The sequence below is a fragment of the Macrobrachium rosenbergii genome, chromosome 17 (genome assembly GCF_040412425.1).
Source record: "Macrobrachium rosenbergii isolate ZJJX-2024 chromosome 17, ASM4041242v1, whole genome shotgun sequence".
Taxonomy (NCBI): domain Eukaryota; kingdom Metazoa; phylum Arthropoda; class Malacostraca; order Decapoda; family Palaemonidae; genus Macrobrachium; species Macrobrachium rosenbergii.
This window is the reverse complement of record NC_089757.1, coordinates 30,655,765-30,683,264: the sequence shown is the minus strand read 5'-3', so window position 1 is coordinate 30,683,264 and position 27,500 is coordinate 30,655,765. Positions and strand designations below refer to the sequence as shown.

The window sequence follows — 27,500 nt, the reverse complement described above, 5'->3', positions numbered from 1 at the left end:
AACTGATCTCTTCTTTCCGTGTTTCCTTTTACCTTCTTTTACTCCTTTCAAATGAACACCATATTCTTTGGAAGCTTGAGTTTCAAGTCAATGGCCCCTGTGGTGGGCTCGTCTCATTTGAACAGGGTTCATCTTCTGAATAAATAATAATAATAATAATAATAATAATAATAATAATAATAATAATAATAATGAAAGCACAGAATAAAAGCTAATATTTCACTTGTACGATTTAAACAAAAAAGAGTAATTCATGAACTCCCCTCTGAATAATAATAATAATAATAATAATAATAATAATAATAATAATAATAATAATAATAATAATAATAACATAATAATAATAATAACGAAAGCACAGAATAAAAGCTAATATTTCACTTGTACGATCTAAATGAAAGGGGTAATTTATCAGTTCTCCTGGTCTGATTACGCTAAAATTGTTGACAACTCGACGAGGAGTTCCGCGAAAAATTAATTAACCTGAATCCGTGGGCATTACTTAAGCTTCTTCGCAGCGTGCCTTCGGCCCCCTAGCTGCAACTCCTTTCGTTTCTTTTGCTGTACCTCCTTTCATATTCCCTTTCTTCCATCTTACAGTCATACTCACCACCCTTTCTTAACAATTGATTCTCAGTGCAACTGCGAGGTTTTCCTCCTGTTACACCTTTCAAACCTTCTCCTGTCAGTTTCCGTTTCAGCGCTGAATGACCTCATACGTCCCAGTGCTTGGCCTTTGGCCTATATTCTATATTCAAAAGCTTTTCCCTCAAAATCACGGCGGAGTGACTACTTACTAAATCCACCACCTGGCCCTTAGCCATGCAATGATGGACACTAATGTTGGAATGGCGTTAAGCACACTCCCCATTAGAGTAATAGCCATTTAGGGCGTTTAATAGCCCGGTGTAATTACCGTTCGCTATGATATTAGAACCAATTGCGAAGTGTACCAGTTCGGAAAAATTCTCTCTCTCTCTCTCAAAAAAAAAAAAAAAAAAAAAAACTAAATACGACTCAAATGAACACAATTACACATCTGTTACTTTCGACAATGTGTTTCTAAGTGCCTGACATTCACCACAAGGTGTGCAGTACATAGACTGTCATTTTGGAAATCAGTCCGAGTGACTGTATATTTACGCAGTTCAGTCTGGGCTACTTAGCTGTGATTAGGCGTGGTGGCCGGGAGTACTTGATTATACAGTATATCACTTCTAATGGACATCTTTCTTCAGTGAGTGTTGTCTTCCCAAGCGTATCTTATCTATGATATTGTGAGAAATGTGCGAACGTGTATGTATGCATGTATGTATGTATGCATTTATGTATATATATATAAAACCATATATATATATATATATATATATATATATATATATATATATATATATATATATATATATATATATATGTAGTATGTATGTATGTATGTATATATAATTATTATATATGCATGCATGTATGTATGTACTGTATATATGTGTGTACGTGTGCTCATTTTACGTTTTCTCACTGATACAACAATAATCTCAGCTACGAAAAACCCATAACTTTATCCGTATCATTTGAGAGAGAGAGAGAGAGAGAGAGAGAGATAAAAGGCTCTTCCATCCAACTGGACTTTTTTTTTTTTATTTCCCTGTCCTCCTCCCGGCCATGATATCAGCCGAGCAAGAGAGTCCTTAAAGTGTCCCACGAAACTCTTCGTCGCTGTCCCGGGCCACCGAGTTGGCCATCCGTGTCACGTGAGACAACGGCATAAAGGTTCGTAAAGCAATTTTCAACTCTCGTGACAATGATCTGCGGCCACGTTGCTCCATTTCTTGCAAAGCTTCTTCTTTTTCCTGGGAACGTTTGCATTCGGTTAGATTCGTACATTTACGGACCAGCTTCTAGTGAAACGTTTGCTTTGGTTAAATTCGTATCTTAAATTACTTCCAAGGCCAGCTTCTAGTGAAACGTTTGCCTTGGTTAGATTCGTAATCTTAAAGTATTCCTAAGGCCAGCTTCTATACAAGCACTTGCTTTTGGCTTGACGCGTACTCTTAATGTGTTTTTATTAAGGCCTTTGACTTAAGGGAAGAATTTGAGTTCCGGGAACTACAGGTGGTGATAATTTTTTTTTTTTTGAGAGGTAAACAACAACAAAAAAGGGGGGGAGGTCTGGTCCAAATACATCAAGAAAGTAATATGCAAGATGACTGAACAACGCTCTATACATTCGGCTACTGTCAGATCTCTCTCTCTCTCTCTCTCTCTCTCTCTCTCTCTCTCTCTCTCTCTCTCTCTCTCTCTCTGGAATAAGACAAAGGTGGTAGGAGTGCAGCGTAGAGAAATTTGTCTAAATTCCACATTTTAGTTTATCGAAATAATTCTACCAGATTATCAAAATTTTATTTTATCAAAACTTTATCAAAATTAAAATTATTTATTATGAAAATTATTATCAAGAAAACACAATGGAGTAATAAACAAATTCTTCTTTTACATTCACTCACCACCGACTGACAAATAATACCTCGCATACTACGAACATATTTCCCTCCCCCGAGTCAGGACCCCCGAAAATACGAGTCATTGAGTCATTTCAATTATTTAATGAGACGGGAAATCACGGCTAAGCTGTCAAGATGACTGACGTGGCCTGACGTGGCATGCTACTGGAAGGCTTTTTGCTTGCATGCATTCACATGCGTGTTTCGAAGCAATAAGAGGAAACTGAAAATATTTCCATTCCAAAGGCCATCATTTTCATTCAGACGACCTCCTTCATACGCCATTTAGAAGATTTTGGTCAAATGGGTGTCTATGTTGTATCATGCATAATCAACATTTTATTATTTTTCTTTTTTGAGGCAAAATAAATCTCAAAGATACATTGTGAAAAAAGGTGTTCTCTCTCTCTCTCTCTCTCTCTCTCTCTCTCTCTCTCTCTCAAACACACATATGAAACACGCTCACACACATATAAATAATATATAAATATATATAATATATATATATATATATATATATATATATATATATACATATACATGTGTATGTATGTATGTATGTATACATAATATATCTTTATATATACATCTATAGATAAATAGACAGACAGATATACATACGTATTTATGAATATACAATTGTATTCATATCGTAAAGATTCGCGGTAATTTAAGAAAGGTTAGAGATTAGACGTCCTAACCATCGGGACATCACGTACCGTCCAAAAGATCGGACTTAGGTACCATCACTATGCACGTTTGTATGGGAGCTAGTTGTGACAAGGCTGGATATGGACTGAACGAGTTTAATTGTGGAGTTTACTACCCGTGAAGCATAGGTACACACAGACAAAAATAAGTATACGGATATACATTCCATTCTAATATATATATATAATATATATATATATATATATATATATATATATATATATATATATATATATATATATATATATATATATACATATATATATATATATGTGTGTGTACATATATATATACATATATATCACACAAATATATATATATATATATATATATATATATATATATATATTTATATATATAATATATATATGTATATATATTGAAAAGGCGATAAGAAAAATCAAAACGAACAGATGCAAGCAGACAAAAAAAAAAAAGACTATAAGGATCTAAGGTCAACTGGAGAAGCAGGGTCTTTAAACTACAAGCACGGATGAGTCTCTCCTCTCTCTCTCTCTCTCTCTCTCTCTCTCTCTCTCTCTCTCTCTTTCTCTCTCTCTCTCTCTCTTTGAGGATAATTACTTTTCATTCATGTAGTCTAGTATTATAGTATATATATATATATATATATATATATATATATATATATATATATATATATATATATGTACATGTATAGATATAAATATATATATATATATATATATATATATATATATATATATACATATATATATATATATATATATATATATATATATATATATAAATATATATATATATATATATATATAAATATATATATATATATATATATATATATATATATATATGTGTGTGTGTGTGTGTGTGTGTGTGTGTGTGTGTGTGTGAAGTACAGAGAGAGAGAGAGAGAGAGAGAGAGAGAGAGAGAGAGAGAGAGAGAGAGAGAGAAAGTATGTCATAAGAGCTGTCTCTAAAAACCATACACACCAAATATGCACCAAAAACCTAAACAAAGTGATAACCTCCGCACTCATACGCTAACACCCACACCTCAGAATAATAATAATAATAATAATAATAATAATAATAATAATAATAATAATAATAATAATAATATCTGCTAAACAAAATCCATAGACGGCAAAGAAGCGCCATGAAAGGAGAGCGATGATAGCCCCACAGAAGGGGGTTGGGGGTGGGGGGAGGAGAGTGCGTGATACCATCGCCAGCCTGGGTCATCTTATTAAGGGAAAACAATTTACGGTGACGTATACAGCACATACTCCGCTGGTGCCTTCCAGTCTTTATCATGACGACGTTAGCCTTGTCGATTTCACTGCTCTTTGTTTTTTTTTTTTTTTTGGGGGGGGTTTGTTATTTTTTCCTTCGTCGTCCCTCCTCCTCCTCCTTCTCTTCCTCGCGCTCGTCCTCCTCCTCCTCCTCCTCCTCCTCCCGCTCGTCCTCCTCCTCTTCCCCCTCCCGCTCGTCGTCGTCGTCCTCCTTCTGCTCCTCCCGCTCGTCCTCCTCCTCCTCCTCTTCCCCCTCCCGCTCGTCGTCGTCGTCGTCCTTCTCCTCCTCCTCCTCTTCCTCCTCCCGCTCGTCCTCCTCCTCCTCTTCCTCCTCCTTCTTCTTCTTCTTCTACTTCCTCTTCTTCTTCTTTTATCAGATTTGATCGAATCTGCGCAGCTTATTAAGTCTTCGTTATACATTTTCCTTCTTGATTTATTTATCGTTTGATCTTTTCGTAAATAAAAAAAATATTAAGGTATTAAGCCTGCAAATTCCCTTTATAAAGATTCTTTCGTTATCGTATTTTAATCGAATCACGTCATATTCTGTCATCGAGGAAAATCATTTCAATGTTTTAGAAACCAAAAGTCAGGATAAGACTTCGGAAATTTAAAATTTAAAAGCAATTATAAAAATTTTTATTGAACAAGCGTCACAACCCAAATCACAACATTTAAAGAATTGTGTGCTACGAGAGAGAGAGAGAGAGAGAGAGAGAGAGAGAGAGAGAGAGAGAGAGAGAGACTGGCTTTCCTCAAGAGAAGCTGTCTCAATAAATCCTTCCTGATGCAGTCCCGAGTGTCTACGCCTATCATGTTTCCTTTAGTTTAGGGAAAGGGAGAGAGAAAAAATAGGCCTACACGATAGTTCCAATGTCCTCTAATACGCTCTTCCCTCACCGGTGATGAATTCAAGCTTTGCTTGCAAAGTTTACGGTTTAAAAAGTTGGAGAAGGCCTTCATTATTCTGACAAGCTAAGCCTACACAATTTTTGCAGATCGAAGACATTCTAAAAACGAAAAAGATACCGAGGGAATACGGTTAGGATATTGGGTCTCTCCCAGTATGCAAATCCAGTGCCAGATTAGGCCTACAGCCTCCCCTTTTTCGTGTGATAATGGCTTCTAACAAGAAAAACCCTCGCCATCATTGAAAGCCGCTTCCCCCTCCAAAAAGAAGATTGACCCAGTTCCTCGAAAAGCGATGGAGGGCCTTCGTGAGTGTGTCTTGGGTATATGCTTCCTTGAACTGGCCATCCTCAAATAAATGTCTGTTTTTTGTCTTATTTATAAGAAAATTCCAAAGTCAAATAAAGCGCAAAACATCTGCTGTACTTGGACAGAGTCTCTCTCTCTCTCTCTCTCTCTCTCTCTCTCTCTCTCTCTCTCTCTCCAGCGATTGGTATCTTCTAAAAAAAATTTGAAGTCAGCCAAACCGATTTTAAGAACGTAACCTTTCCTTGCTGCATTAGCACAACTGTATGAAATTAGCGTGAACACGTCCATTCCCGTCATGCATTCACCTTAATAACCAAGTATTCGTGACACTATCGATGCATTAATCCATACACAAACGCAATTATGTAAAGGGTCATGAAAGCTGTCCACTTTCGCTGCGGAGTGACTTAGAGGAAATCAGGTTTTAGGTGACGCATATGAAAACAAATGTTAACGTTATACTCAATTCTCATTTAGCGTTATTAAAAGATAAAGCGTAAATGCGGCTGCTATAAACATGCCCTGCCCTTTGTGCTTTATTGCTGGTTCAAAATGATTAACGGTCATTAGGCTACGTTCTGACTGATAACTTCACAGAGAATTATCGAGAATAATTAGGCAATCGTCAGGTGAGTTACGAAGCTTACAAAAAAAAAAAAAATTTATCGATATATTTTGCAGATAGTAATTGCGGAAAATAAAAATACTATAAAGTAATTTGATTGGGAATAAAAAAAAACAATTTTTAAGAAGAATTTGAGTTATACACCATGCAAAAAAAGAAAAACAAAAACACATCTTTTCGCGTGTTTGGCAAAAAAAAAAAAATAACTTATAGGGAATAGGAATTCGAGCTACATTTGATAAGAAAAAAAACTCTTTGCGTGTCCGGCGAAAACAAACCAACTTTGAGGAATAGGAATTTCAGTTACATTTGATGGAATAAAAAAAAAAAAGCACACATCTTTTTTGCCCGTCCGGCAAAACAAAACAACTTTGAGGAACAGGAATATGAGTTACATTTGGTAAAATAAAAAAATACACATTTATTTGCGTTTCCGGCAAAAACAAAGCACCTTCTAGGAATAAGAATTTTAGTTACATTTGATAGAATAAAAAAAACATTTTTTTTTTTTTGCGTGTGCGGTAAAAACAAAACAACTTCCTGGAGTAGGAATCTGAGTTACGTTTGATGGAATAAAAAAAAAACACACACACGCAAACACATTTAATAGGAATTTGCGTAACATAAAAAAAAAAAAAAATATCTTTTTGCTCGTCCGGCAAACACAAAACAACTAAAGAGGAATATTAATTTGAGTTACATTTGATAAAATAAAAAAAAAAATCCTACTGGATATCCTAAACGAAGGACTTCCATCTGCTTTCCTTTATTTTCGGTGATACATTTCTTCCGAACACTTCCTCTCCCCACCCTCTCTCTCTCGGTCCTTTCAGAGACCGAAGCCAATCCTTCTTCTCAGAGGTTTCGGGTTTCCAACTCACGTATCCGCCATTTTTCGCTAAAAGATCATTTCCCTTCCCCAACTTGTAAATCTTGACGAATGTCTTCCTCGTGAAAAAAAAAAAGAGATGTTCTCCTTTTCTTAGGAATGTTAATTTCTGTCTATGCAAATAATTAAGTGCTTCAGCCGTCGATGATGAAAGCGCCGGGCACTGCATCAGATTTGACAGCTCGCTTGCCATTTGTTGGCTATTCTCTCTCTCTCTCTCTCTCTCTCTCTCTCTCTCTCTCTCTCTCTCTCTCTATATATATATATATATATATATATATATATATATATATATATATATATATATATATATATATATATATATACATTACATAAATACATAAATGTACATATATATAAATATATATATATATATATATATATATATATATATATATATATATATATATATATATATATATATATATATATATATATATATATATATATATATATATATATATATATATATATATATTACACCTCTTAGCTAACTTATATGTAACAGTAAGTTTTCAATTTACGTCGTCGTTCTAGAGTGAGTTGGCCATATGCCAACACGGGCTCTTGCTCATTGGCAACAGCCAGTGAATCTATTCAACGCCTCCCATGCATGTCTCTTATTTGCCGGTAAATATACACAAGCGTCTAAATACGCCGATAGATATTCTGCGACAGCTAATATACAATATGTAGCAACATTCTGGGTATTCTGTAAAAATTCACTGCATTCTATAATACACACACATTATATATATATATATATATATATATATATATATATATATATATATATATATATATATATATATATATAATATATATATATATATATATATATATATATATATATATATATACTGAAAAAAAAGCCACAAACTTTCTTGGACGTCTGCTCATTGTACGGATACTTGATAATGTGGACTGTTTGTCCAAGAAAGCTTGTAACTTTTTCTGAAAAACTACGTTAGATACCATCCAGTTTGAATGAGTCCTTTTAGTAATTCTACTAATGCACAGAACAATTGTGTATGTGATAAAAGTTTATATATATATATATATATATATATATATATATATATATATATATATATATATATATATATATATGATTATTATCACTTTTGTACGTGATTCATTTATCACACATTACACTGTGGTAATATGTGATATATATATACATTATATATATATATATATATATATATATATATATATATATATATATATATATATATATATATATATATATATATACATATACATATATATATATATATATACATATATACACATATATAATATATATATATATATATATATATATATATATATATATATATATATATATATATATATATATATATATATATATATATATATATATATATATATATATGTGTGTGTGTGTGTGTGTGTGTGTGTGTGTGTGTAACATGTTTGAAAATAAAAATACATCTCCCAATCCCTATTATTTTTTAAAAATAAAATCCTTTTGTTATTCTTGAGACTTTCCTATGAGAGTTCAAGTGATTCCGTTTTTACCATGACAAAGATGCTTTCAGGTTTTACTCCATTTTTCCCACATTTAAATACAATCAGCCATCAGACGTTCCAGAAGTATCACCTCTTCTTTAATTTATCCCAAGCGCAACTGCCTTTCATTTTATTAATTCCCTACACTTACGTTTTCCTATTAACAATTATCTAAGGAATACCATTTTGGAAACCTTCTACTGGCCTTCGCTCTCTCTCTCTCTCTCTCTCTCTCCTCCCACATTTTTCTATCCACAGTTTATTCTCCACCTCTCTCTTTCTGCTCCACACAGCGGCCTTTTCATTCTCTATTCTTTTCCTTCTTAAGCCCCCTAACCCGCCTATACAATGGACCCCTTCTGCCTCCCTTCCGTCCATTCCCTTCCCAACCCACCCCTTCCCTAGTTACACAGCGCATTCAGCATTCTCCTCCCTTATCCATTATCTTCCCTATTCAGCCATTATGCATCCATACACCATTCTCCTCCCCCCTCCACCCCACCCCCTTTCCACCCTAACTCTTTGCTATACATCAGTTCTACTCCTGGGCCGCTAATAAACGCGCAGATCTTAGGCTAAATTCCCTGGACTCGGCGAGAAAAGTCAAACTCGATTCATATTGGAGTCATCGTCCCTGAAAAGCATCCCTGAAAAGCGTCCCTATATTACATCCCCAAATTGCGTCCCTAAATTTCGCGGCAGAGCCTGCGAAATTTTTTTTTCAGGCACCACATTATTTCTACATTATTTTCTCGGCTCGTTTCAAAATTAAACATTTTCGACGAGGTGCATCTCTGCCCCCAACACTTTTTAACCTGCGGCCCCGAATATTCCTCGCAATATTATAAGCATTCCGTCGAGATATGATTTCATAATTTCCAATAAGTATTCACTCCGCCTTCTCTCTCTCGGGTGAATGGCCTGTTTCTACAACCCTTTAACCTTTTTCTTCCTTCTCATAAAATTAGACCGTCCATCACCTTTTTTTTTTTACACACACACACACACACACAGACACACTCTTTCTCTCTCCAATACACGTCAACGAGAGCCCACCATCCACCCATAGGTATAGGACCTACTCATGCAGCGGATACCCGTTTGTTCCTTAAGCAAAGGCGTAATGTTTACAATACCATTTACTTTATTGTTTAAATGCAGTAAACGACGCCGCCCAAGAAATTAAATCCTAATTTTCGTGCCACGCTCCTGTGAGTCACTCGCATACTCCAGCATTCCACCCTTTCAACGTACTGGCAATTATTTTTTTTAATGATTAATATTTTCTCTCACCCTTCTTAACCCCGTATCCCATACCCCCCCATCCCCCCACCTCCCACTTTTCCATCCCAACCCTCCATCCCTTCCGCAGCCTGGCAGGGGTCCTCCCCTTCCCACCACATAACCCAAACCAATCCTTTCCTTTTTCACCCCCCCAACACACAAACCACCCGCGGTCTTCACCCTCACAGAGTGACAAGGGTTGGAAGGGGTCACGCAGGCCAGTTTTAACCCTCCAAGTGCATCTGAACGCCATCTATTGGAGGATGAATGAGTTAATCCAAACACCCAAAACCTTTGCTTGAACGAGCAAAGGGAAAAGTACATCAGAACTCAGCTCGGCTAAGGTACAGACTTTACATTTGTAACTGCATTCGAACTGCAGTTCGAATTTTTTTTTTTTTATTCACGATGAGACGCCTTTAGAATAAATATGGATGTTTCAAGAAATACTATCCATTTACCGTTTATACACGAATAACAGAAATGTGAGAGAATAATGGTCACGCAAGGAAAATACGTATACTTCTAACTATCACGAAGTTTAGTCATACCATTTTCTATGAAATCAGACTGATAAAAAATTAGGAAAATTAATGACAAAATAATTAAACTGCATTTCGCGGCAGCTATGTGTGCAAGATTTCGAAGCCACAACGAGGCTTCATAAAACAACAATTTAAAACTATGATATACCGCATTATAATTATCCAGTAAACATGCGATAAACCTTATCGAAATTTTATTGAATGCAGGACAAATCCACAGTTACTATGGAAAGTTTATTGAATGCAGGACAAATGCACGGTTATTATCGAAAGTTTATTGAATGCAGGAGAAATGCACAGTTACTATCGAAAGTTTATTGAATGCACGCCAAATGCACAGTTACTGTCGAAAGTTTATTAAAATGCACGCCAAAATGCCAGTTACCATCGAAAGTTTACTGAATGCAGGACAATGCACAGTTACTATCGAAAGTTTATTGAATGCAGGACAAATGCACAGTTGCTATCGAAGGTTTATTGAATGCAGGACAAATGCACGGTTACTATCGAAAGTTTATTGAATGCAGGAGAAATGCACAGTTACTATCGAAAGTTTATTGAATGCACGCCAAATGCACAGTTACTGTCGAAAGTTTATTAAATGCACGCCAAATGCACAGTTACCATCGAAAGTTTATTGAATGCAGGACAAATGCACAGTTACTATCGAAAGTTTACTGAATGCAGGACAATGCACAGATACTATCGAGAGTTTATTGAATGCAGGACAAATGCACAGTTACTACCGAAAGTTTACTGAATGCAGGACAAATGCACAGTTACTACCGAAAGTTTACTGAATGCAGGACAAATGCACAGTCACATTTTACTGACTGATTTTATCCGTTATGCGACTGGTAAACAGGACTTCTAGTGACCCTTTTCACTGCTTCAGTAATTTAATCTTACAAATATTGCAAATCATTACAGAATAAAATAGGGGATATGGATATCGCCATTACATAATTTTCTTATCGATTTCACTCACACAAACAGAATTAGTAAACTGATATGAATCTCAGCTATCGTTATGCTGGATAACGAACATTTCGGTAAGCGTTAGTTGCCGCAACGAAAACGGAAAAAAGCAAACAAGAGAAAGAAACTATAATAAAAATGGAAAAGAAATATATGACACAAACTTGAAAACTGATTTCCTGTATATACTTTCCACTTGATAGTGGATATTATTTATACAAAAATATCATAAGGTATCTATTCAAATCAGATAATTGACTGGCAACTCTATTCATTAAAAATATGTTCTGTAGCAATAACAACTAATAATAAAACAAAAATAGATATCAAACAAAAAAATAAAAAGCAATTGGTCTCAATGCGGTATCTGTTCATCTATCGACTACGCGCTACTCCCATTATCAGTTTTCATGGAAAAAGTTTTCCTAGCAATGGCCACGTCAATAATGATTCTGTGACTCAGACTCGTTTTCCCCGAGGGCGACAATCTTACAAACTTTGATTTAGAGGAAGAAATATATTTTTCTCTATATTATTATTTTTTTTTTTAGTTTTTTTTTTCTGTTATGTGTGGTTACTGCCATCATAGTAATAATGAGCTTGGTATATTTCACACATCATACTTTTGAATTTTCTCAAAGGAAATTGAGTCTGAAAGGTTATAGCGACCACCTTGACGATAGAATTATTAATCTATTTTCAGCCACAGCTTCCTCTCTTGTAATATTTCTTTTTCTTATCTAACGTTCAATAAAAAGACACATTCGTCCTATTCAGCCACGTTTTCCTCCCTTGTAATATTTCTTTTTCTTATCTAACGTTCAGTAAAACGACACGTTCGTCCTAATTAATCCAGTCACCATTTCTGAAACAGACATATACAGTTCAGTCTGAAATCGATCGATTTGCTTAGACATCTAAGCGTATCGATCTCGATCTGTCTGGCTTATCCCTTTCTCTAGTCTTCTCTCTCTCTCTTTCTCTCTCTCTCTTGAAAGAGAGTGAGTTTCTAGCAATTTTAAGAACTGAGAGAGAGAGAGAGAGAGAGAGAGAGAGAGAGAGAGAGAGAGAGAGAGAGAGAGATATTGTGCGTGTTCAGAGAGAGTGTGTGTATGGCTTTTTGTCAGTATAAAAGTCCGGTCTTCTCTCAAATGTCAGTATCGTTCTCTCTCTCTCTCTCTCTCTCTCTCTCTTTCCCCTTCATCACCTTCCCTTTTCCTGTCAACTCTCGAGGACTTCCTTTCATATAACGGCGGGCGCTTCCCGTTCTCTCCTATCTCCTCTCGTCCCCTCCTTCTCCTCCTCCTCCTCCTCCTCGCCTCTCCTTCCTTGAGCCTCGTCGTTGCCCTCGGCTTTCCCACAACTCTTTTCCCCTCAACCGAATCATCCTTTCCACTACACTTCCCTTCCTATTCCTTTCCCCTTCTCCTCCCCTCAAGGCTCTAACACCAGACACCAGGCCTTCTTCACTCCTCGCTTGAGTCTCTCTCTCTCTCTCTCTCTTTTACTTTGCTCCATCTCATTCGACTTGTCTCCTCTCTCTCTCTCTCTCTCTCTCTCTCTCTCTCTCTCTCTCTCTCTCTCTCTCTCTCTCTCTCTTTAACTTTAACTGCTCCAACTTATTCACGAAATGTTACCCGATTAAATTTCTCCTCTCTCTCTCTCTCTCTCTCTCTCTCTCTCTCTCTCTCTCTCTCTCTCTCTCTTTACTATACTCCATTTTCCATCTTATTCAGCAAATGTTACCCGATTTCTATCTCTCTCTCTCTTTACTATAATCCATCTTATTAACCAAATGTTACCCGATTTCTCTCTCTCTCTCTCTCTCTCTCTCTCTCTCTCTCTCTCTCTCTCTCTCTCTCTACTCCATCTTATTTACAAATGATTACAGTTTCTCTGACCTCCTTTCTTTATTTTCTTAGGAGTTGCATTTATTCATAATCATCATTATACTTAAAACTAACGTAAATAATTTTATTCCTACGATATGTTAAATATTTCTTGTCATGGTACAAATATAAGTTAAATATGTATGCTTAACTTAATCTTCTAAACTTTTTCCACCTCGCAAATAACCCGATATACTTTTGGATATATTTTCTTCATAATTTTCATTCGTCCCGAGGTTTATTTCCTCTACGTGTTATTTTCCACTGCTTCACATTTCTTTCTTTTCAAATTCTTATACACCGTCGTTCCGTTGTGCTCGCGCATCGGAGACATTTTTCCCACACTATTCGACTTTTTTTTACGTTAGGTTAGTTTCTCTAACCTTCTCTCTCTCTCTCTCTCTCTCTCTCTCTCTCTCTCTCTCTCTCTCTCTCTCTCTCTGCCATTTTGTCTTTTATCCGTTAATTCCTGATGACGTTACAACAAGGACATAAGCAATAACAATATTCAATATGGCGTTAGTAAAAAAAAAAATAATCTCACTATCAGCATGAAATTATGAAGCGTATTTTTTTTTCCTTTTGCTCTAACAACGACTGAACGAATCGAAGACATAAATGAAAGTATCAATGCTATAACCTTCAATACTGTTACTGTATTTTATCGAAACATCATTACAAACTTGGATAAAACCATAAATCTTAAGCTAAAATTTTTAAGGAGCTTATCAGTTTCTAAGCCGCTAAATACTAAAAAAAAAGAAAGCCATGGAAAAATTAACGCTTCTCCTAAAAAAAAAATTGACGCTTCTCCCAAACAAAGTTAACGCTTCTCCTAAAAAAATTAACGCTTCTCAAAAAAAAAAAAAAATTAACGCCTCTCCTCAAAGAAAAAATTTAATGCTTCTCCTAAAAAAAAATTAGCGCTTCTCCTAAAAAAATAAACGCTTCTCCTAGCAAAAGTTAACGCTTCTCCTAAGAAAAATTAACGCTTATCCTAAAAAAATTAATGCGTCTCCTAAAAAAAATGAACGCTTCTCCTCCAAAAAAAAAATTTTTAATTAACGCTTCAAAAAAATTAACACTCCTCCGAAAAAAATTAATGCTTGTCCTAAAAAAAATGAACGCTTCTCCCCCCAAAAATATGGACGCATCTCATAAAAAAAAATTAACGCTTCTCAAAAAAATTAACGTTTCTCAAAAAAATAAATGCTTCTCCTCAAAAAATAAAATAACGCTTCTCCTAAAAAAAAAAAAAAAGTACCTTAACGTTTATTATTTTTCCAGATGCGTCAGTCAGTCGATTCATTTTTTCACAAAGTCTGCGAGACAGTTCCAATTATCCGGACAAAACTGAAACAACAATATCCCCGTACTTTACGATTTTGTTAATTGCAACGCCCAGGTGATCAAAGCTCTCGGGTTGTGATACGAGATAAACAACAACCATTCACTAGATGCTCTTCCAACTAAAAGCTACAACCTTTCCAGCGACCTACAAATAAAACCCAGACAGAAATAAAAACTAACAAGTAAGGCGTCCGGAAAATGTAAATAAATAAATGAATATATGAACAAAAAAAAAAAAAAAAAAAGACAATAAAGGGCAAGAAAAAGACTCTGAACCTTTCAGCATTTCACGAGACGAAGTCTTTCTTTCGGGGCGAGAAAAGATTTTCAAACCGAACGTGCCCATCGATACAGGGAATTATTTGCTTCAATAAGCGCGATCTCGAATGCTTCCATCTACCCTCTAATCAGCCGCAGCTGCCCTTCAGGTTAATTGCAGGTAAAGGTATAAAAAGAAATCGAGCAGTTGAGGACCTTAATGACAGCGAGTCAGGGGAAGCATTATACAAGTGAGCCAGTGAGAGGAAGGGGAGGAGGAGGAGGCGGAGGGGGTGGGGAGAAGGGGGAGGTTTAATGGTGGTTGGGGGTGGGGGAAGAGGGGGTGGGGGCGTCATGACAGGGGAAAGGGGCCAATACTTGTGCGACATGTTTTGACTGCGGGTGGTCCAACAACGCCTCGGAAGTATCGCTGCGGGGAGCTACTGTCGGCATACTTTCGTTATCGCGTTGCCTGACAAATCATTATTATTCTGTCAACAGAGGTGTCGTTGCAGACGTGGCTATCACTTGCCGAGTATGCTCCTACAACAGTTTCCGAATGGGGTATGCTGTCTGCCCCCACCCCATGATTCATGGGTAAGTGGTATGCTGTTTGTCCCATGGTTCATGGGTAAAGGATATACTATTGCTCTATGATTCCCGATTGAATGGTATGATATTCGTCTTAGGATTCAGGATTAATATATTTCAGAGACAGCAAATCTTACGAACATTTGATTTAGGTTATACACACATATAAATAAATATATATATATATAGATATATATATATATATATATATATATATATAGATATATATATATATATATATAGATATATATATATATATATATATATATATATATATATATATATATATAATCTTATGTCAAAACGAAATTAAAGTTTTGTACAACTAGCAAATGTATCAAAAGAAACCACCATTTTCGAGAGTATATTTCATCGATATTTTTACTTCTAAACCTCGCGGCTACAGTTCATTCCTAAATCATTTCAAGACTTGTTGTGAAGACCGTACGTGAAAATTCACAGCTACAACATGCAAATGGGAAGAAGTATTTAACAGAGAGAGAGAGAGAGAGAGAGAGAGAGAGAGAGAGAGAGAGAGAGAGAGAGAGAGAGAGCTAGAGAGCTAAAAGCACAGGCAGGTGACACGAAAGCCTTAAAATAAAGATTAGGTAATTACTTTATGGCCTTTTCTGGGAAGTGTGTATTGCGAATAATTTATAAGGAGTGCGTGTCCGGGCCAAAATAATGGCAATCACGAATATCCTCCCTCCGTGGGCGGAGGAGGTTTTACCAACACTCGATACACAATCGCTCTTCCTCACAAACACTCATCGGATTTCGGTATGCTCGTCATTGTATCCTGCCAACAGTTTATAATGCAGGCTTCCTCAGTGAACATCTAAATTCATGAAGTACACACACCACCTATTATTTATACGTACATAATTATTTACGTGTATATATATATACATCTATATATACCGTATACATATACATACACACATATAAATGTATATATATAAAAATAATTGTACCAGGATGTATGTATATTTGTATGAATCGTTTACAATGAAATGAGAAACATACAAATATACATACATACATTATATATATATATATATATATATATATATATATATATATATATATATATGTACAGTATAAATATATACATATATACATATATATATATATATATATATATATATATACTATATATATATATATATAGACATACTGAAGTTAAGCGAATAAATCAACTAACGACGCATATGCATTAGCACACATGCCATAAACGTCCATAAATATTTCATTCTGACAACGAGCGGCCCTTTGGCTATCATCGGTCACCACACCACACACTGCACACACCTTTACCTGCTGATTCATTCGGTCACGGCCAAGCGTAAATGTTAAAGATTTCCTGTCTATTGGGTGTGCTATCTTAATGCAGAGAATAGCTGACATATATATGTTTACAATTCGTAAAGAAAATTTTTCCATATATATCGTTAAAATATACGTACGTCTGAATGCATTCGTACACACATATGTACTAAAGCAAGGCCGTGCCCGCAAGCACGCACGCTCATATAAAAATATTTGAACGCACATGCTGAATTTATGTCACAATATCACGGAAAAGTGACGTATTTTTTTTCATACCACCACCAAAACACCTCTTACTATAAACTTTGCTTTTATTTAAAACAATATTGCTTTTATAGATAGTTAAAAAATATTATAATAAAAGATTTCAATGTCCCAGTTGATAAGGTACAGTAAAGTACCTTTATGTTAAATTCATTTCACCTTTGCAAAGGGAGTTAAATTCATATATAACAACACCACTGATTTAACATCAGTAAGTTGGTACTTGGCAAAACATCTAAGTGACTATGTGTGAAAATGCTACCTTATTAAGCCTACTTCAAGTCTAAAAAGGAAAAAACACTACATGTGCTACTTATTTCAATAAAAAATAACAAGAATTGAAATCACGGCGCCAGCCGCACACAGATGAAACACAAATCAAGCCAAATCATAATCAAAACAAAAGAAAAAACAGAAAGAATATTGACAAAGAAATAAAGAAACACAAAACCACCACACCGCACATACACAGACAAACAAACACACACACACATAAACACACTGTACTGAAATACACACACACACACAAACACAGGCATACATACATACACACAAAAAACAAACACACAAAAAAGTGCCTTACAACTGAGTGCTAAAAATTAAAAATTGTGTGTTTTTTTTTAATAAATATATATATATAAAGAAAAGTTCAACTAGAAATAATGTGTAGATAACTATAAATGTTTCATACCTAAAAGTGGGTTCCCTTTCCCCCCGTACAGCCAGAAACTTCCACTGTTCGCATCTGGAAGCACCGAACGTATAAGCAGTGAGCATTGGCAGATGGCAGCAGGGAAGTGTAAGGGGAGGAAGGGGGCAAACATAGCATATGGGAGGGGGAGGGAGAAGGAAATGGAGGGGAATGGGGAAAGGGGGCGTAATGACAGAGAGAAGAGGGTGAGAAGAAGCACATGAGATGATCATTGAGTAAAAGGGGGGAAAAGTGACGGATGAATTATTTTAGAAAAATGTGTTGCACTGTGGTAAATGAATAAGAAAAAAAGGGGAATAAAAAAGGAATAAGAGAAAAAGGGAATAAAAAAAGGCATAAGAGAAAAAAGGAATATGAAAAAAAGGAATAAGAGAAAAGTTAATAAAAAAGGAATATAAAAAGGGAATAAGAGAAAAAAATGAATAAGAGAAAAATGGAATATGAAAAAATGGGATAAGAGGAAAAGGAATAAGAGAAAAAAGGGAATAAGAGAAAAAAGGAATGAGAAAAAAGTAATAAGAGAAAAAAAGGAATAGGAAAATAAAGGAATAAGAAAAAAGGAATAAGAGAAAAAAGGGGATAAGAGAAAAAAATGAATAAAAAAGAAGAGGAAAAAAGGAATAAGAAAAAAAGTGATAAGAGAAAATGCGGCTGCATTGCCAAAATAAAAAAAAAATTATCAGCTATCAACGTAAAATAGCAATAATGTAAATAATATCAATCATTGCGCTATTAAAAATTAAACAGAGCAACCAAGACACTCTACAATGTAGTGAACAAATTAGTAGCAAGATGAATTTTTTGTCGGAAGAAATAAAGCTAAAATTAAAAAGAGAAATTGAAAATGAACATTCCTTTCTACCGTTATTTCAACCTAATTATTTATTTACAGCCAATGCCTAATCTGATTAGTTATGAGGAACTTAAGACTGAAGAGGACTGAGGGTAGGAAATAGTGTTAAAAAAGGGGGGGGGGAGATTCTGGGAAATTGGAAAACGAAAGAGAGGCATAAATGAAAGAAAAAGAAAGAGATAAATATGGGTATGCTGACAAATATTAATTTTTTTAATATGACATTTTTCCAGTTGTGGTTACGTTGCTTCAAATTCCATATTAGCTCCAACAGAAATCGATGATAAGTCATCAATTTTCGAATGCGTTAAGAGAGTTTTAAAAGAATTCACAAAAAAATAACATTATATTTTCACAGTCCAAAAACACGGGGGAATATCTGCAGAAAGATTCAATAGCAAAAGTAAAAAAAAAAAGTTATTCAAAGTGAACTTCCGTAAAGCGGAAATGAAAATATATATTTCCAAAACATAAGCTAAAAAAAATCTTCTATAAATGTTACTTTTCGCGGAATATTTCTCTGCAGCGAATATGGGTAAACAGTTAGGCTATATGACTTTAGCCAGCGATTCAACCACGAATTTAGGACTGATTTCTTTTTAGGGCAGCCGTTTTGAATATTCTTTTGTTTTTTTCAATCCGCACAAAGCAACATACGCCTAAAGTTTGGAGCATAAATATAACTTATTTAAGCACCAATATAATTCTGATAGCGAAATTAATGAGTAGTGCGAAGAGAGCAAATAAAAAGAATTAAATGATAAAACAGGCATAAAAATCAAAGGTTATGGAAACACAGAGAGAGAGAGAGAGAGAGAGAGAGAGAGAGAGAGAGAGAGAGAGAGAGAGAGAGAGAGAGAGAGAGAGAGAGAGTTTTTGGAGTAACTGAGTTCTGAAAACATGAGTGAATAGGAAGGAAATTGGATATATGACATTTGTTAGCATCCTATGGAAATAAAAGAAAGTTGGCAACACTGTAAAGCTACTTAAGGATTGCTAACAAAGTTAAAGCATAATGGTAATAATAATAATAATGATGATGATGATAATAATAATAATAATAATAATAATAATAATAACAGCAACAACAACAATAATATAGTTTACAGCATAAAAAGACATACTAAATCTGAATAATCTGACTTAAAAAAGATAAGTCTTAAAATTATTAAAACTATATGAGAGAAATAATCAAAAAATGAAAAGTTTCAGTTCAAATCCTCTCAACACAAAAGTTACAGAATTGAATAAGGAAGATAATCATTTACAGGTAATGATAATAATCACACATACTAAAATATATAACTGGCAATTCACTTTTACCCTCCCCAAAAATCAAAATCACATGCAAGAGGAAAGTACGATGCAAGAAAGAAATAAAATATTTTTGTGTACAAAATGTGACTCACTAAGCAAAAGGGATAACGGTGTTACTATATATTTCAGCGGACACGCCATTTCTAAAATTGCAGTCAAGATGACGATCACCCTAAATTCGTTCCAAACTAAGAGCATTTGTACCACAGAAAGAAAAAAGCCTTGTAGGAACTTTCAATGTCCACAGATAATTATGAAAGAAGCATTCGGGTGAAATGAAGGTCCTGAAGAAATAAAAAAAAAAAATTGGGGGCGTCATATTGACTACGCACGAACAAACACGAAATTCTCTGCATGCCAAATCATTGAGAAGAGCCTCGCACTTTAAAAAAAAATAAATAAAAAGAGCAGGGAAATGTAAAAAGGAAAATCCAATTATAAAAAAAAAAAGTGGAACTAACAAATAGCAAGTCTACCGATGCGCCACGGCCAGTGGAAATTGAGGATTGTTGGCACTGTTCGCCACTTGCCTCAGGACGACAATAGGAGGGGAAGGGTAAAAATGGAAGGACAGGGGTGCAAAAAAAAAAAGAAAAAAAAAAGACAAGTAACACGGAAAAAAGGTTGCGGGAGAAGAGTTTCAAACGCTGCAGCTTTTTAAAAGTGTGCGTGCATCCAACTGTATATGCGTACGCATGGTGTAAAGTGTATTTTTTCCAAGTGCGTATATATATATACCAGTAGCTTTCAGAATGAATGTGGCAGTGATTGTTATCTTCCATTTCCTTGGAAGCCATCCTTTGTTATATATATATACACACATATATATATATATAATATATGTACACGTTTGTGTGCGTGTTTGTGTGTGTATCCCTACATTCTTCTCTTTCTACATCTTCTAACTCTCGTGACGTCACAAAATATTTCGGAAAAAAGGAGAAAAGGGGGAGCGGAGGGAAAAAAAAAGTTTGTGTAAACATCCCAGAAAATTTTCGCGAGGCATAAACTTTCTTTACATCTTGCCCCTTCCGAACACATCCAAACTTTTCCCAATAGGTTCCAAATCACGTTCTTTCTTGACAAAATCGTCTCAATGAACCTTTTGGAAATCAATGCTAAAGGAATTATCAAAAAGTTCACGATAGGAGGGGGCTGGGGATGGGGATGAGGGAGAGGGATATGGGTAAATGATACCAGACTTTGGCAACGGAGCCACTGGATGGGGGGCGCGGAGTTCCCCCTCCCTCCCCTAATCTTAAAGACCCTTCTAAAATGACATTTACTGAAAAGTCCGTCACTGCCAGTGTAACCATCAGCTAAGCAAATTGGAGGAGATGGATTTGCACCGGACACACACACACACAGAAATAGAGAGAGAGAGAGAGAGAGAGAGAGAGAGAGAAAGTTGCCAAAGAAATATCCGATAATGGGAGGAGGGCGGGGAGGGGAGCAAGGGGCCGAGGGTAGCAATGTGTCCTGAGAATGACACAACTCTGAGAAGCGACCTCATGTGGAATATCTGAATGTGGAACTTCGGTATTTCAGAGGCAGACGGAGGTGAAGACCGAGACCCAGGGGACATTAGTGCCAATTCCGCCCTGACGGTAAGGTCGTTCCTCCGTCTTGATGCCACACCAAGGGCGGCTTTCGCGGGGCGCGTTGTATGGCTTTAAAATACCGCCAATCCCCCCCTCGGAAATAACTGGGACTAATATTCGCCGGCCAATAAAGTTCAATGCATTCGATACAATGCGCAAGATTATCAACCTACAAGATTCCTGTGGCTTAGCACTGCCTTCGACCTCGTATTTCGATAGCGAGGCAAGAGTCTGGAAAGGAAAACTGAGAAGAGAAAAAAAAATAATTTCCTTCTCTCTCTCTCTCTTTCTCTTTCTCCTTTTCCTTTTTTTCCCCTCTCCTTTTCCTTACAACTGAGGGTAAACAAGATATCTGGAGGAGAGACGCTTCCGGAGGAATGGCAGGGATCCGGTGCAGATTTCAGACACACTCAAAAATTTGGTGATCTTGCGAGACGACGAAAATCTCTCTCTCTCTCTCTCTCTCTCTCTCTCTCTCTCTCTCTCTCTCTCTCTCTCTCTCTCTCATCGACCAGCGGGGAAGGTTAAAGGAGGAGGGGATTGGATTCTGTCTGCAACTGCACAAAGAACTGGACTTCTTTTTTTTTATCAGACTTTTTCACGATTTACTGACTGGGTCAGACAAAATCCAAAAGGCAGCATCGGAACGATAACCGAAATGATTTCCTGAATAAGGGGGATTCCTGAAGGTCGGCAAAGCATTCTTAAGGAAATCAGTCGATTTAAGCAGGTTAATTCATTAAAAAGGTATATAGCAAAATATTCTCGTTACGAAAAGACTCACGTACTTATATATTAACTGCTAGCTTTTTGGATTACCCGATGCATATGTCTTAAGAGTCCACAATCAGAATGAGTCTCTTTGAGGAACACTGATATTTTGATAATCAACAAAAATTTGACTCCTTTTACCAGTCAGCGTGAAAAATGCATCTATTACTGTGACCATTTGCAACATCAAGTGGAAATCTACCTTAGAGCAACAGAGGTTTTCGATGGTCAGGTTCCAGTCCACAAATAACTGAAATGTTTGTAAGTCAAAATTGTCTCTTAATCATTCTTACCCATACACACATTTTGCTCGTTATTCACAAGGATACTCGTGGTGTCCTCGTACTAATATAAGTTAACTGAGGAATACCGAACGCGAAAACTTGTGAATTTGCTAACCGAACTAAAAATCTGTGCTACTGGTGTTTGTAAGAATCGTAATAAATCAACGAAAATGTCTCAAATTAATGTATATTAAAAGAATAACACTCCCATGTCCAGTTTCATTCGCAGGTGAGAGTTCTTGAAAAATTATTACATAATTAGATAAAACACTTATTAATCGTCAGTGACAGAAGGAGCTTGGTAAAGACTTCACCTCTGCCATGCTGAACAATTCCTTCCTTTTTACAGAGTATGTAATCAGTAAGTACTTTGAGATAATGGTCAGCTCAAAGCCTCGCGGACACGAATGCTTTTACATCCAGAGCTAATGACAGCTTCTCTCACCTTGAACAAACCGTGGGTCCTAAGACAGGGATCACATGAACGTTATTGCCTAATGACCCTGTTATGTGGTCAAACACATAAGAAAATTACCGACGATTTGCTACGAAACTTCTCAGAATAAGGTCGGGACTTTTCATAGGACCCATCTATTCGATCATGGCAGAAATCAGAAATTTTGATTACTCAATAAAAAAAAAAAACTAGAGACAGACGCCGTATAGATAATGCAGCCATGTTTAAAGGACTGACCATTAGATCATGAGCGATATTTGGAAAAAATATTTCACGAGATTTATTCAATTTTTTGTGACTTTCATAATTAAAATAAAATGTAAAGAGGGAATTTTTTTTGCCGAATGAGATAAATTATGAAAATCTGTTTACTTACATTATTATTATTATTATTATTATTATTATTATTATTATTATTATTATTATTATTATTATTATTATTGGTGTTCATCTGAAAGTAACAGAAGGTAGTGGGAAGTACAGAAAGAAGAGATTTCACTTATTAACACATAAAAAATATTTAAAAAATTAATAGATAAACACAGAAACAGGTAATTTATACAATGAAAGTAACGATTCCGTATTAAGTTAGCGCATCCCTTAGCAAATATTATAGAAAGGCTGCTTATCAGACAAACAAAAATATGAATATCAAGGTAAAATTTATAGAAAGTGCGGCTTTTATGTCAATAGTATATATAAAAAAATTAATTTCGGGGTTTCTTACTATTGCAACAATACTTGACACTGATAAGTATCTAAAAGGTATTATGGTTTGAAAGAACTAAAGCTCTTACAAAGAAAAATTGAAACGCAATATTGCTACCATTTGGGCAATTATGCAAGGGTCATTGAGAAAATAGGTTACAGCATTTCTGAAGTTCTTGACTCGAGAGCCCCTTTCTTCTTCTTTTTCTAATAGGTGAAACTACCCTCCACAATAAGGAGAAAACATTAGGTCCATTAAGCGAGACAAAGAATGTGGTTGAGGGAGGAGGAGGAAGAAACCCACCCACCCTCTCTTCCCCTCTCTCTCTCTCTCTCCTGCTCCCCCCATAATGTCATAAGACCCCCTTTCGATGACTCTCCCTCCCTCATCCATCCCATGGGTCCTCTATTACCAAAAACCAGCTCATTAGCTCCCTCCCCACCTCCCCACCCCCGAGGACCCTCTCACTCATTTCCCCGTGTCTCCCAATCATAGAAAGGGTATATAGGGATGGAGGGGGATTCTATAATGTCTGGGCCACATCTCTCTCTCTCTCTCTCACTGAGGACCCCCTACCCACCTCCCCCGCCCCCTGGGTAACCAACATCTCACCCCCTTTCCTCGATAATACGTACCTCGCCAATGGCTTCCCCGTGCCAAATCACAGTCCATGCCGATTCCACTATCGATAGGCCTAATGACACCACTTTTCCATTAGCCCTTTTTTCTCTCTTTCTCTTTCGCTTTCTCTTTCTCTCTCTGCTTCCTCTTTTGTTTCTTATGAGCACCCACTTTGAACTGAATCGAGAACAATGAAAGTCAGCAACAAGATACATAATGTTTAGGGCAATCGTCAAGTGATTGCAGTTGCATCATCGCAGTTTCTGCTGACTTCGTCCCTACTGTTAATGACCGTTGCCAGAATCAAAATAATAATAATAACTATTTATTAAATTCTCGGGACCCGTTGTTAACGCAGGTTATCTTTTAAATTTTGAAGAGAGAGCTGCAAGTAAACAACTATAATCGTGTGTTGCAATTCATTAGAACTGCACATAGTCAAAAGCCTACTTCAGAAATGATGAGGCTTCCTCTCGCTATACCAGATTCCGGAGTAGCATCAAATCACAACAAGTAAATAAATCCGCTAAGATTCTTCGGGGCAATCGAGTTTTCTGTACAGCGTATAATGCGGTATGAAATGAAAAATGTATGAAACTCTCAACCACAGCCCATGAAACTTTCAGCCACGGCCCGGTGGTGGACTGTCCTGTAACGCTGCCAAACGCACGATCATGGCTAACTTCCAAACGCACGATCATGGCTAACTTTAAACTTAAATAAATTAAAAACTACTGAGGCTACAGGCTGCAATTTGGTATGTTTGATGATTGGAGGGTGGATGATCAACAAACCAATTTGCAGCCCTCTAGGCTCAATAGTTTTTAAAATCTGAGGGCGGACAGAAAAAGTGCGGACGGACAGACAAATTGCCATCTCAATAGTTTTCTTTTGCAGAAAACTAAAAATGATTGAGCTTTAGGTTATAAAGGATCATAACGAGAAAGCCAAACAGTACATGGCATCAAGTCTTCTAAAGTCCTTATTAACAAACACAGGGACACAAAATCAAACGAACAAAGAAAAGCTGCACAGAACTCCAATTCTTACCCAGTCGCTGAAATTCATTTGAAAATTTATAAGAAACTTCATAAATCCGGCGAACAGACGAGAGAGAAAACAGCCTCTTTACTAAGGTAAGAAGGTCGCATATTACAATTTGCTGAGTAATATTTGCTGTATTCTTATCATTCACAAGCTGACTGCTTCCTTACGAATACCGGAGCATCAGAAACAATAAGGCTGACATGTATATATATACAAAGGTATATATATATATATATATATATATATATATATATATATATATATATATATATATATATATATACATAGTATATATATATATATTAATTAATTAGTAGAAAACAGGATCTACTTGAGAATTAGACAGATATTATATTACATCCGGTGATCCCGAAAGCTACTGACCCCTCCCGCTCTCAGCAACTATTTTGGGATGAAGCTGCTAGCCCCAAACCTTCCCTACCGTGACTGAGACCGGCAATAATCGACTATCTACCAGGTAAATAATTCCCTGTTTTGGTTAAATGAAGACCGTTGAATTTCAAAAGATAAGGGATGCGGCCGTCCCCCCCTAAACCACCCCCACCTCCCACTATCTGAATCAATCTCAAGTTCTAGATGAGAGAGAGAGAGAGAGAGAGAGAGAGAGAGAAGAGAGAGAGAGAGAGAGAGAGAGAGAGGAGAATTTCGTTTTTAGTTCAGCTTCTTTGAATCACAGACCTTGAATACTAACGACTCGAGACAGACAGAGAGACCGACAGTCGGGGGAGAGGGAGAAGAGAAAGGAGGGTAGGGGAGGGAGGAGGGTAGAAAAGGGGGGAGAGGGGAGGGAGAGGAGTTCGGAAGACGGGAGAGAGAGAGAGAGAAAAAAAGAAAGGAGAGATCAGCCTCGATTTCAGGTTCGACGAATTGGTCATTTTGACAAAGTCCTCCCCCTCATGTTCACCTCAAATGGAGCTCAACTCGCGCTCATCGCCAACTTTCCCAGTTTTCTCTTTCTCTTTCTCTTTCGAATTGCGTGACTTTCTCCTCGGAGGTTTTCATTTTTTTCTTTTTTAGTCTCTTTCTCTCGATCCGATGAAAAGAAAGAAAGAAAGGAAGGAGGAAGGATGAGGAGTGATCGATTCCCACCAGAAAGCCAAACGACGAAAACAAACGAATATTATTCAGCGGAGACGCGAAGGGAAAGTAGAGAGAGAGAGAGAGAGAGAGAGAGAGAGAGAGAGAAGGAAGGAATATTTGCTCCACAGCCCAATATCTTTTTATTTTCAATATTTTTATTTTCCTCTTAATGCTTTTCCTTTCCGTAAACATAGGTCAAGATTATCCATCCTATATTTTTCGTCTTCTCTCTCTCTCTCTCTCTCTCTCTCTCTCTCTCTCTCTCTCTGTGCCGTTTTTTCCAAGCCCCCCTTTGAAATTGTTACCCACCCCAACCCCCTTTATTCCATGGCATCGAGCACCCCCCCCTCCCCTTAACCGTCAGGGAATTTCCCCTAGTCGGTAATCCCTGAACACACAATTTTCTTCGGCTTTCCCCTTCTGACTTATTCGTCCATATTCCCTATTAGTTTCCCCTCCACTACCTGCGAGTAAGGAGTCCCATCAGAGGGGAAAGGATGGCCGAGGGGCGGGGTGAGGAGAGAGGGAGGAGGAGTGGGGGAGTGAGGGAGGTCCCTTTCTCTCTCTCTCTCTCTCTCTCTCTCTCTCTCTCTCTCTCTCTCTCGCCCCGCCAGCTTCTCAATGGGTCGGAAGGGAGGGAGGGACATCAAGAACTCCCCTCACTTGCATATAAAGAAGAGACAACAAGATTTGAAGACGAGGGGAAAACGACCCCTTCCCCCTCGCCAAGAGGAGAATTCAACGTCCTTGGGAAGTGGGGGAAACCTATAACATTTTATTTCAATATC

General features: G+C 36.6%; 1 protein-coding gene across 5 annotated transcripts in view; it reads right to left on the bottom strand.

Annotated features, from left to right (window-relative positions):
- Positions 1-27,500, bottom strand: part of LOC136847844 (homeobox protein abdominal-B-like) — a 601,387-nt gene that overhangs the window by 20,741 nt on the left and 553,146 nt on the right. For 3 of the 5 annotated variants that reach the window (XM_067119812.1, XM_067119814.1, XM_067119813.1), the window contains one exon: positions 17,931-17,984. The exons of the other annotated variants lie outside the window; for them this stretch is intronic. In XM_067119812.1, coding sequence (XP_066975913.1) covers positions 17,931-17,984 — 54 coding nt within the window. The remainder of the gene's footprint in view (positions 1-17,930; positions 17,985-27,500) is intronic. 5 annotated transcript variants of the gene reach the window in all.